General features: G+C 40.7%; 1 protein-coding gene across 2 annotated transcripts in view; it reads right to left on the bottom strand.

Annotated features, from left to right (window-relative positions):
* hip1 (huntingtin interacting protein 1) overlaps positions 1 to 13,430 on the bottom strand; it is a 189,709-nt gene that overhangs the window by 26,274 nt on the left and 150,005 nt on the right. For both annotated transcript variants that reach the window (XM_055657952.1, XM_055657953.1), the window contains exons 16-20: positions 5,298 to 5,414; positions 3,553 to 3,654; positions 1,690 to 1,884; positions 897 to 1,044; positions 342 to 428 (exon numbers count right to left, since the gene is read on the bottom strand). In XM_055657952.1, coding sequence (XP_055513927.1) covers positions 342 to 428; positions 897 to 1,044; positions 1,690 to 1,884; positions 3,553 to 3,654; positions 5,298 to 5,414 — 649 coding nt within the window. The remainder of the gene's footprint in view (positions 1 to 341; positions 429 to 896; positions 1,045 to 1,689; positions 1,885 to 3,552; positions 3,655 to 5,297; positions 5,415 to 13,430) is intronic.

Raw genomic sequence — 13,430 nt, 5'->3', positions numbered from 1 at the left:
ATAATAGATATTCAAGAACGCAAACTAAATCTCTGGATGACTAAGAACACTGACACCAATGTAGATTTTCCACTGAAATTGTATGCAAATTTCTCTTAAATCAAATTTTTGGTCACAGTTTTAAAACAAATCCTTCCCAAAATTACTGAATGAAGTCAGGGCTGGGAACCTTAAATAATTTCTAGTGATTTTATTGAAACCTGCTCTGAAAATACGACTGATGTTCCCACCTGCATCAGCCAGGGGGAGTTGAATACAATTCTGAAATGGCTGGACAAAGTCACACACGCTACAAGCCAAATAGTTAATGCTTGTCACACTGGTAAATCCTCAGATCTCACCTTTTTTGTCAGCCAGGTACTTTGTATGCCCATTCTGTAGTCTGCTGAGGGAATCCTGTGTAGCTTGAGCTCTTGTTATGAGATAATCTGTAAAACAAAATTAGAAGCATTTAGGATTGGTGCGAATGTGTAATTTCCTCTCCCAGATTTGAGTAAAGCTTTTCAACAGGTGATCCCTGGTTCTAAATACTGCCATGAGATGAAATATCTTCACATCCACATCTTCTACATTTCATTCAAGGCTCACTTACACTTCTAAATGCTTACAATAGAAGCCTAGCCTACACAATCATTCCTCATATAAAAATGTGGCCATTCCAGGCATTGATCCAGAAAAAGTTCTCTGTGCTGCTTCAAACACAATGTACTAACGCACAGTGAAATGATCTGCCCAAAATGTTCACATCTCTTCCCAGATTCTTAATATGTAAAAGTTATTTAGTTTTCAAGCCTTACGGTAAATCATCTTCAATATTACTTAACACTCTATTATTTAGAACCAACAACAAAGTATATTTGGTTCAAATTCAGGCCAGCCTCTCTTTCAGTGTTTACCTGCAGAACTGGTGCAGCCAAAATGAAGTGGGTCCTCCAACCTATTCAGTGCATCCTGAATGATTCCCTCCGCTTCCTCGACTGCAGAGCGCAGAAGAGCAAACTGTTCATCGAGCAGCTGCTTCTCCAGAGCTTGCTCATGGCTCTCCTAAAGAAGGCAGGTACATAAACCTTGCATGATGACTAAAGCCCAGTTGCACCGCGCATCCAAACACACACACAAAGCCTAGTTACATAGTGCATCCGAAAGACAAGGTTGGCACAGTTACCCAGCACAACCCGCCAGTTACACAGCATAGCCTTAACACACAGCCAACCCAGTTACACAGCCCACCCCAAGCCCTGTTGCAGTGTAACCAATTGACACTCTGCCCAGCAGCATGAGCAGACTGTAGGGAGACACACAACGGAACAACCATGCGGAAGCTCACACCAGTACACGTACAAGCTTACACCTTACTAGCACATTATGTGCAGATAATATTATTCAATTTGACATTAAAAGGAGTCTCCTCAACCTCACAATTGTGGTGGATGTTGAAAAATCACGTCCTTTATCTGTGCAGCTTGATTGTAATCATGTAGGTTCGTCTTTGATAGGATAGCACGCAAACAAAAGCTTTTCACTGTACCTTGGTACACGTGACAATAATAAACTAAACAAAAAAGAGTGCATTCTTGCCCAAAGCCACGACATTCATCTCAGTCTATTTAATCAGCAGATGTGGTAAGATATTTAAATGCCAAATTCAACTTGACTCCTGAGTTTTGACCAGATAAACTTCCCTTGTACCTTTTCATTCAGCTGATTTTGCAGCCCCTCGACCGTTCGATTCGTGCTGTCCTTCTCCGCAGTCAGGGCCTCCTTCGCCTGCTCCAGCTCGCCCCGCAGCAGAGTTAATGTGCTCTCCTTCTCATCCACAGCCTGACTTAGAGCCGTCTTCTCTGACGCCAGCGATTCAATGGTTGATGCCATCACAGTGCTCGTCTGATGGGGGGGGAAGTCAGACACACAGGACACTAATTAATTAAGCATCTCAGATTTACTGAGGGAATTTCTTCTCTGTCTTAATATGATCAATTTCTGTCCGGTGAATGTTTTTTTAGCATTTTCATGATATGAGCAGATAATTGCCAAAAATTATCATTTATCTGTTTTATAAAGTTTACTGATACTCAGAATTTAAATCAAGTTTACATGACGCTTGCTCTGGCCTCAAGTTTTGCATTAAATCTTTAGTCCAGCATGAACCTTCGTTCTCCCTGCCTCACGCCCAGGAATCACTCTTCTTCCCAATCTGAAGGCAAGTTTTACTCCAAAACAGATTGTTGTAGCAACACGAAAGCTAGTTTCATTCTCGATTAAGCAAATATCGCCCTCATTGTGGAAACTGGTGATATCAACCTCAGCAGCAGGGTGTCCAGAATCAGTTCAGATCCACGAGGATCAGGGCAATTGTCTCGTGGTATCTGTTGTCACAATACAGAATGATTCACCACACACATCCTCCTGCAATCTGAATACAGCACAGCACCATTGGTTGAAGATACACACAGGACGCGATTGTGCTGGAGATAGTAAGGATGAGATTGTGCTGGAAAGTGTGCCGAGGACATTAACCAGGACGGTGTCTGTATTGGAGGACTTTAGTTACGAGGCGAGATTAGATAGTCTGGGATTGCAGTGAAGGAGGATGAGGAGCATAAGCATCTAAGCTAATGAAAGACAGAGATAAGGTAGATAGCCAATTTTGTTTTTACCAATAGTAGAGATACCTAAAACAAGAGGGGATAGATTTAAGGTTAGAGGTAGAAGAATTAAAGGGGAATTAATGAGTTAGAGGATCTGAGGGTTAAATTTTCTTTGTACTGAAAATATATGATCACAACATTTAAGAGATGTTTAGACTGACACTTTAATGGGCAAGACATAGAAGGATACTGTCCTGGTGCAGGCAAACCATATTTGTGTGGATAGGGAGAACAGTTGACTTAGATGTGGTGGGCTTAAGGGCCCATTTCCGTGCTTTAAAACTTTATGCAATAGAAGCAAAAGGCTGTTTCCTGTCCTGAGCATCACATTATACACATTCTTCAATTGCAAAGACTAGGGAAATGAAGAGGGTTGCAGTCTGCACGTGACTTTGTACATCTCTTAAAGCCCTGTTGTACAATGGGATCAGGTCTTTAGTCCAGTCACCCAGTTGACTCAGTACTGGGGGTTTAAAATTAAACAAATAAGAAGGACACTGGAGCAGTCAGTGCTGCTATGTTGAAGCCCAACATCTGACCACCATAGTGGGGATTGGATTAATGCATTTAATTACATCAGGACATTCAACCAAGGAGAGCAACAAATTCTCACTGAATGTCCTCCCCTCAATCCATGGACACTTTAGATGCAGGGAATTTTGTGATCAGGAGCACCAAACCTCATTGTTTTATCCTCCTTCGAGCCAGGAAATTCAGATGACGTGCAACCTCAAGTATCTGCTCCAAGTAAGCTCTGGATCCAACTTTGAATCCTCTGGTTTACAATACTCATTTTCACAGAACCAGCACATAAATGTTATTGTCCAGTAAAATCGCACATGGAGCAGGGGTTCCAGACCCCACCCTCTAACTTGGAAAGAAAGTAATTCCCAAACAATCTCACCTGTTTTGAGTCCTCGTGGGTGCTTTTCAAAGATAGAACTTCTGCATTCCTGGATTGCAGCTTTTCCTGTAGAGCGTCTAATTTGTGAGTCTGCTCCTGTTCCTGTTGTTTCAGGAAAGATACATTCATATTTTTTAAAGACAGAGACACCAAACTGCCTGTTATTTTATTTATTTTAATAGACTTCACAAAATCTTCATCACAAAGAAAATAAAATCAACAATTGAATTTCTCCCCACAATTGCCTTCGAATTAACCCTTTATCCACCAAATATGCTCAAGACTGGTGAACACTTACCAAACACTTGCTGCTCCATGTCCCCTCGAAATTTACATTTACAACAAGAACAAAGAGACCAAATACCGATTCTTGTGAGTTCTGCTGGTAACAACTTTCCAATCACTTCCGACAACCACTACCTACTGTTTCCTGTATCTGAGCCAGCTTTGCCACATTTGGGTCCCATTTTTTATTGATGCAGCGAGCTAATTGCGTCCTGTCAAATATATTGCTAAAATCCATGATGGCTTCATCAAAAAAAAACCTGCTCTTATTAACCAGGGTGCCAAACATAAGATTCATTGCAAATAGGTCATTTTGAGTGAAATCTTGTTTGGCTTTAATTTACCTGCACATGACGGTGTCATTGAAAAGGCAAAATTGATGATCCACATCAATTTCCAGCAACGTTACTGAAAGTGTCAGTGTGTCTACCTGAAACAGGGGCAGGATTAGGTTTGACTGTAAAATTCTGTAGACAGGTAGCTGCTTACACATGGACAAATTGCATTAATATACCATCTTTGATATATTATAATCCCAAGAGGTATTGCAAGAACAATTGCAAACAAAAAAGTGATACTACAGTTCAGTTCAGTTTGACAATTTAGTTTCAGTTTAGTTAGTTTATTGTCACATGTACCGAGGTACAGTGAAAAGCAATAAATGATTTAAAAAAAAATAAGGACTATCTTGAGGGATTGAGAGGAAGATAGATATTAGGAAGGCTGAGGTAGAGGGCAATAAGAGGGGGACATGAAAGAGAGGAAAGAAACATATTATTAATAAGCCCAAACAAATCATATAAGATTCGTGATTAGGCATGCACTGAAACAGACTGGAATTACTGCTCCAATTTTCAGCGTTCCAGAAAGGAATTAAAATTAGATACAAATTGCTGGAGTAACTCAGGCAACATCTCTGGTGAGAAGGAATGGGTGACGTTTCAGGTCGAGATCCTTCTTCAGACTAATGTCAGGGGAGTTGGCAGGTCAGAGAATTGTCGGAGGCAGTAAGACTGGTGGGAGAACTGGGGAGGGGGACGGGACAGAGAGAGGGAAAGCAAGGGCTATTTGAAGTTCGAGAAGTCAATGTTCATACAGCTGGGGTGTAAGCGAAATATGAGGTGCTGTTCCTCCAATTTGCGCTGGGCCTCACTCTGACAATGGAGGGGGCCCAGGACAGAAATGTCAGTGTGGGAATGGGAGGGGGAGTTAAAGTGCTAAGCAACCGGGAGATCAGGTAGAATAAGTGGACTGAGCGGAGGTGTTCAGCTAAACGATCACCGAGCCTGCGCTTGGTCTCGCCGATGTACAGAGGAGTTGACACTTGGAACAGTGGATACAGTAGATGAGGTTGGAGGAGGTGCAAGTGAAACTCTGCCTCACCTGGAAAGGCTGTCGGGGTCCTTGGATGGAGTCGAGGGGGAAAGGAATTTCTGATTTATGGTAAATGCTGAACTCACTTTCTGCTCCATGCTGTCTTCCAGCTGCTGCACTGTTTCCTCCAGCTCCTTCTTCATCTGTTCCATGTCTTCCTGCGTCTGACGAAACAAAGTCATTTGTTTCATGACCTCTGCGTTCTGTAAAAATGACAGTAGTGGTTGTCAGTCAGGAGAATAGGTGGATGAGTAGTGTCAAGTTTCCATGACACATAGAAGACATTGAAAGCACGACTCGGGCCATTGACTCTAACAAGCAGCTTCCGAAAACTTTCAGAGTTTCAGTAATTATCACATGTGAGGTGTTTAACGATCATAGTATATCTGCTACTACTTATTGAACCCCTCCCTTTCTCTCCATCTTGAGTTCTCTCTTTATAAAAACCATGAATTATGCTAGAACATTTACTGAACTATACAACAATTCAGCTTAACATCTATATTCCATTTATCTTTGCCAGTCATGGTTAAGAACAAATCTGAATGACAAAATGTTGCATTCTTTTTTTTTTTTAAGGCCACTTTAACCAATTCTGTTAAATATGTTGCCGCTGCTAAATCTAGAAATGATCGCTGCATCTCTGGAAACACCTCATTACAAAACTTATCACGTTTGCAGATATTAATCCTGCTCTTCAATAATCTAGTGAGTCAAGGTACCAAACAATGGGAACTGAGCCAGGAGTTGATGAATTACAACTGTAACCCTTGGTCTTCCTTATTGCGCAAAATGTGGGGCTGCTGTTTTACATGCAAGCATCAATGCTGAGAGAAAACAATGTCGCACTTTCTGCTCTAGTTTTAGGTTTTCTACTACACTCCAGGGGCAACAAGCAGAAAGGTTGCTAATTTTTAGTTAGTTTAGATTAGAGATACAGCGTTGAAACAGGCCCTTTCGGCCAACCGAGTCTGTACTGACCAGCAATCCCCGCACACCAACACTACCCTACGCACACTAGGCACAATTTTATATTCATGCCAAGCCAATTAACCTACAAACCTGTACGTCTTTGGAGTGTGGGAGGAAACCGAAAATCTCGGAGAAAAATCCACGGTCCATGGATAAAGAAAAGTTGAGGGATATGTGTCAAACATCGGCAAATGGGACTAGCTTATATGGGCATTTTGGTTGGCATGGACGAATTGAGCCAAAGGGCCTGGTATCATTTGGTATGGCTTTATGACTTAGCAGGTCAGGCAGCATCACCAGAAAGAGAAACTAGTCAATATTTCAGGTCAATGACAATTGTTGAATAGCAATAAAATCATGACCAATCCTGGATTTGATTTTCTGGGCTATAAAATTGACCTCCAAATGAAGGTCCCAACCAGGTGTCATACTGATGGACTCATCTGAGATTTGTGTACATTAAACTATTGGGTGAGTCTTATATCCAAATGATGAATGCATATTTCACAGTAAATGTAAACAGAAAACTGCATGCACCCTCACTCCAACTCTAATAAAACAAACTATACAAAATACCATTAGGTCAGGCAGAGCCTGTGGAGACAAAAGGACAACTGATGAAGGCAATCAACCTGAAACACTCTTTCCATTGAAAATCAGAGGCCAGAGTGCTCCTGTTTCTTCCAGAACAGCAGAACATGCTGAAGGACAGACACAGGTATATCTGACTTCCTGCCCAGCCACTTGACTCACACACTGAGTACAAGCTTATTAAAAAATTGCAGAGACGGATGCACTTCATACCTGGCTCCTCATCACTGCCTGCAGCCCAGTCACCGTTTGTGTTGTCTTGTCAAACCAACATGGCAATAACACAGGCAGTGCATTGAGAACTACATGGCCAATAAATGTTCACAGGGGTTTGGAGTGACAGTGACCATGTGGTAGGCACCAGGGACCAGTGTGAACTGGCCCATTTACTGAATTCTGATGAAAAATCATCAACCTGAAACAATAACTGCTTCTATCTCGCATCAGATGTTGCTTGATCTGATGAGTATTTTAAGCATTCACCAACATTGAAACAAGGACAACGTGAGCACTTAATTATCAGAACTAATTGAGACATTTTCTGATGACTTGACATTTTTCTGCCATTTGATTTGACCTGTCACTTGGTTGACCCGCCATCCAGTGAGGAACAGCGAGGTAACAGCGTAGTTCCCCGTTCTACGCCGTCTCAGAATCTTATTTCTACAAAGTCAGCAGCTTCCTGCAAAGCAGACAGACAAATGGCAAGCACACAGATTGAATGCCATCTCAATGCTATATTTTTCCCATCACTTATCTCTAATGTTCGATCTTGCAGTTATGTTTGATTTTGTGAAAATCCTGTGACACTTATTTTTTAATCCCAAATTTATCACTTTTGTTACACCGGGGGTTTTGCCTGTCACAACTGAGAGTGGCAATTTTTCATTGAAAAGTGATGTGTAATGCATTAGACAAGTTACTGTCCTCTCTCATCCTGTAAAATCATTAAATTCAGTTTCTCAGCTACATCAGAATATCTTCAGCCATTTAAGCTCAGTTATTAATTTCCTAATTAAATCATTTATTTAATGTTCTCATTCCAGTATCTGCTTGCCATAAGTTCCAACATTATTTAATTAACTGGCTTTGGTATTATTTAATCTATTTAATTTTATGTACTCATGCAATTACTGAATCCCTAATATCCAATTGTACTTAATCTTCCAACAATAATAATTATTTCACTCAAAGGATTTATGCCTACCTCACAGATCTATATGCGGAGTATTAGAATCTCCTGTAATTGCCATCCATCTAATTGCAATGAATTTTGACTTTACTGTACTTTTATCTCAGACAAATATTTGCAGTGCAAACTCCTTTGCAGGTTGTCACTTGCAATATTTTTGCAGGTTTTCTACAATGAGAAGGTCTGAGAACGAAAGTAATGAAATGCTCAATTATTTAGAGTCAATATTTAGAGCCCTGGTGAGACCACACCTGGAGTACGTGCAGGTTTGGTCTCATTACCTTTACTAAAAGATAAACTTGTCATAGAGGTAATGCAATAAAACTTTACCTGGGATGGCAAGTTTGCCACATAAGGAGCTATTGTATAGACAAGACTTGTATTCACCAAAGCTTAGAAGAATGAGAGATCTCATTGAAATAAAATTCTCACGGGATTTGACAGAATAAACAGAATATTCCCTTCGGCTGCGGAACCAAAAGACATTGATGCAGAATGAGGGATAAACCATTTAGTATTGAAATGAGAAATTCCTTCAGAAAAGGATAGAGAATCTTAGTAATTCGCTGGCCTGACAGGTTGTGACACTGACATTAATTTCATTCAAGACAGATGGATAAATCTCTGAATATAAGGTGAATGTAAGAATAGTACGGGACAGCGGAGCCGAGGTAGAACAGCAGTGATATTGAAGAATGACAGACGGAGCAGGCTCAAAGGGCCAGTGGTTACACTTGCTCCTAATTTTAATACTCTTTTATCATCTTGTCCTGCCACAAGGACTATAACCTTTCTTCCTTCTTCTCCTACTAAATGGGGGTTTTCCATTCAACAACATTTATAATATTAATCATTTATCTGTGTTGGGAAAAGGGCGCTATTTGTAAAATAAAAAAAGTGAAATTGTGTTTTATGTGAAACTCTTCACAACGGAAAGATATATAGGCAGTGACAAGCGAAAGCTGCAACAGTGAAAGTAGCAAGCTAGAACAAACTCAAGGGTGCCAAAGGCCTTTTTCAGAATGGCTAAAGGACATTGCTATTAATTTTCTAGCATGCTGCCCACCCCATTCACAAGTGCTTACTACTGATCAATTTCTGGCACGCTATTATACTCTGCCCCTTATATTCTACTGCTCTCTTAATTTACTTCAGTGTCTCTACCATTCTATTAGTTAATTGATCTGGTGATATAAAAATTGAAACCTCGTGGAGTTGCTGACCCATTCTGTAATTAATTTGGGAAAATAGTGTCCAATTACAAAGTTAATTCATTGTTTGTTGCAGCAATTTATTCTGTGGCTGATAAATTATTTATTGATTTGAACACAGCTACTTCACTTTTATTTATTGGCCCACTATTAGTTCCATGAATTAATCTGGTGTGTCCTTGGTTCCAAAATTCAATACAGTTGCATGATTTAATTATACCGGTGTACTGTTTGCACTATAAATTTATAAAATTACTGCTGCCTCCCTATTAGTTTTATTTTAAGTTCAGTCTCAGAAAATGAGTGGAAGGTATCAATCAGGTCCGAATTATCCATGATGATGAAACGAGTTTTATCAACATTGTTGAAGCTGTACTCATCCAAATTGATGGAGATTATACCATTACGTTCCTGGATTGTACCTCGAAGATACTGGAAAGATTCTCGGGAAGTCAGTGTACTCAATCAAGAATCCGCTATGTTTATGTGATGAGCACTATTAGGTTTCTGTTCAATAATGTTTTTGAGGATTTAAGATCATAAATGATAGGAGTAGAATTAGGCCATTTGGCCCATCAAGTCTACTCCACTATTCAATCATGGCCGATCTATCTCTACCTCCTAACCCCATTCTCCTGCCTTCTCCCCATAACCTCTGACACCCGTACTAATCAAATATGACAGTGAGTAATCTAACATTTGCAATGACGTCATCCAGCACATGTAAGCACACATTTTACACATAAATGTAGGAGCTCCAGTAACCAGTAAGTTCCTCTAATTCATAAATATGGCAAATAAATGCATGACAGAGCAGAAAGACATGCAACATGTTAGAACCAGGCAGAAAAGGAGCATCGACAAAGCACAACGGACAATTTCCACCTCCTCCACTAATGCCACATTTCAAAGTGCTGGCATTCTGCTATTCAGTCCATGCAAGAGTGGCAGCTTTTAGTTAGTCACTCAATCGAGGGTTGGTCTTGGCATCATGTTTGTCAGACATTGTGGGCCGAAGGGCCTTTCCTGTGGTGTAACGTACTATGTTCTTGTATAAGCAGGAAGTCCATATGGTCCATATTGGAGGAAGAGCATCTCATATTTCGCTTGGGCACCTTACAACCCAATGGTATGACAATTGATTTCTCTAACTTCAAGTAACCATTGCATTTCCTCTCTCCCAATCCCTCCCCCACCCAAGTCACACCAGCTTCTTGTTCTCACCTAGCAAACAACTAACAATGGCCTGTTTCCTTTATCATCGTGACTTTTTTTGCATATCTTTCATTCAATTGTTCTTTCTCTCGCTACATCGCCGTCTATATCTCTTGTTTCCTTTTCCCCTGACTCTAGTCTGAAGAACGGTCTCGACCCAAAACATCACCCATTCCCTCTCTCCAGAGATGCTGCTTGTCCTGCTGAGTTACTTCAGCATTTTGTGTCTATCTTCGGTTTAAACCAGCATCAGCAGTTCCTTTCCACACAATTCCATAAGGTTGCCTGTTTCATGAAGGAGCCAGCAGAAATTTACATTGATCACTGGATCGTTGTCTCAATGAGAGCAGGCTGTGGTGCAGAATATAATCATTTTGAAATCTGCTATGAAATTAATGTGCTGCTTGGAAGCAAAAGCGATAGAATAAGACAGGTCTGTTGACTCTGTTACAGCCCACATTAGCATGAAGGATGCACAGATCATATTGCCTTGGAGGAAGTGCTTGAAATGCTCACTGATGTTCCAGAATTTTGAGCAATCTCATTGAAATCTTTACAATTCTTTGAGGCGCAGATGCTGTCAACTTGCTTCTCTTTTCGTAGATTTTGCCTGACCTGCTGAGTGTTTCCAGCATTTTCTGCTTCTATTTCAGTGTTCCCAGGTCTGCAGTTATCTAGGATTTCTTCTTCTAATGTATTCCCCCTGTTTGGGCAGCATAGAGTTAAGGATCCTAGTCTCTGGATGAACAGGTCTGCTACTTAATATACAATGTGAAATTTCTTTTATCTTGGGCTGTGAAATTTTGGACATATGCATTAGTTGTGGATGTTACGTTGGTTCACAATTGAAATTTATGGATTTTGGACACTAAAGAAATTAAGGGATATGATGGGACCAATGTAGATGAGCCAATGCAGCCACTAGTCTGACTATGACTGACTTGAGGTATACATTTGTCCTCCACCCAGCTCCATTTTGAAAAAAATTTTCAAGTTCGGAGCCCCAGGTTCGATCCTGACTGATGGGTATTGCCTGTACGGTGTTTGTACATTCTCCCTGTGACCTGCATGGGTTTTCTCTGGGATCTCTGGTTTCTTACCTTCCAAAGACGTACAGGTTGGGAGGCTAATTGGCATGATAAAAACTGTAAATTGTCCCTAGTGTGTGTAGTATAGTGTAGGTGTGCAGGGATGGTTGGCACGGACTCGGTCGGCCAATGGGCCTGTTTCCACGCTGCATCTCTAAACTAAACATGATTTTCTAAACAGCATTATGGGTGTTCCCCAGCAGATGGCGCATGAATTGCAGAAATCAAGCAAAACTTTTTGCCTATTTAAATTTTATAGAAATGAAATCTTCAAGCAGTTATTCTGAATTATGAACCCAAAATTCAAGAGAGTCAAGAGTCAAGAATGTTTTATTGTCATAGGTCAAGGATGGGACAATGACATTTTTACTTGCTGCAGCACAACAGAATATGTGAATATGTAAACATAGTACATAACAGGGGAAGAGGAAAAAAAAGAAAAAGTTCAATAAATAACAAATATAGTGCAATAATAATAAGTCTTTTGTAGTTTAGAGCTCAGAGCTTATTCATTGTTGTGTTTAATAGCCTGATGGCTCTAGGGAAGCAGCAGTTCCTGAACCTGGACGTTACAGTTTTCAGGCCCCTGTACCTTCTTCCTGATGGCAATGGTGAGTTGAGTGTGTGGCCAGGATGGTGTGGGTCCTTGATGATTTTGGCTGCCTTTTTGAGGCAACAACTATGATAGATCCCTTCGATGGTGGGGAGGTCAAATGATGAACTGGTCACTGGTCACAACTTTTTGTAGTCTTTTCTGCTCCTGGACGTTCAAGTTGCTGAGCCAGGCCACGATGCAACCAGTCAGAATGCTCTCTACCGTCCACCTGTAGAAGTTTAGGAAAATCCTCTTCGACATGCCGAATCTCCGTAATCTTCTCAGGAAGTGCAGTCGCTGATGTGCTTTTTTTAATAATTGCATCGGTGTGCTGGGTCCAGGAAAGATCTTCGGAAATATGCATGCCCAGGAATTTGAAGTTATTGACGCTCTCCACCATCGTCCCATTGATATAAACAGGGTTGTGGGTCCTCATCATTCTCCTATCAAAGTCCTCAATCAGTTCCTTGGTCTTACTGATGTTGAGAGCCAGGTTGTTGTGCTGGCACCATTTGGTCAGTCGGTCGATCTCACTTCTATACTCTGACTTGTCCCCATCTGTCCAACCACAGTGGTGTCTTCGGTGAACTTGATGATGGAGTTTGCTTTATGCCCGGCTACCCAGTTATGGGTATAGAGTGAGTAAAGCAGGGGGCTGAGCACGCAGCCTTGAGGTTACTGAAGATGAAGTGGTTCCTCCAATTCGAACAGACTGTGGTCTGTGGATGAGGAAGTCGAGGATCCAATTGTAGAGGGATGCGCAGAGGCCCAGTTCCGTGAGCTTGGTAACCAGCTCGGAAGGGATAATGGTATTAAATGCCGAGTATTCACAAAACACTTCATCGGCCTAATATCCACTCATCCAGATTAGCAGCCATTTCACGCCCATAGATCCCCAGTTTACTGCATCTCCGCCCCAGAGCTGGACATCAATCCCCAACCCAAATTCCAGCTTGTTCAGACTGACTTACATCTAGATGTCCTAGCACAATTTTATTGTGATTTCAATAATCTAATCGTGCCTTTCATGTCATCGCAATTATATATTCATAAGGATTCTATAAAATTTCACTGATTTAAATTTGTTGCACAAATTAGATGAATAGTTATGTTTTATAATCTACGGACCAATCTCCAAAATTGTATTATTGATCATTTATTCTATTCTTTTTTATCATGTTTATTTCTCTTCTTTCTGACTATCTATATTAAAAAAAATAAACAAATAGAAGCAGAGTTAATATATAATTGATAAATGAGGATGCCTATTACTCTGATAGCTGGACTCCCATCTATTAACACTATGTAATTGATATACTAAATGTGTTTTGATTATGATATGTACATGCTTCTAA

Source organism: Leucoraja erinacea, chromosome 28, assembly GCF_028641065.1.
Source record: "Leucoraja erinacea ecotype New England chromosome 28, Leri_hhj_1, whole genome shotgun sequence".
Lineage (NCBI taxonomy): Eukaryota > Metazoa > Chordata > Chondrichthyes > Rajiformes > Rajidae > Leucoraja > Leucoraja erinaceus.
The sequence above is the reverse complement of the archived record's forward strand: the minus strand, read 5'-3'. Positions and strand labels throughout refer to the sequence as shown.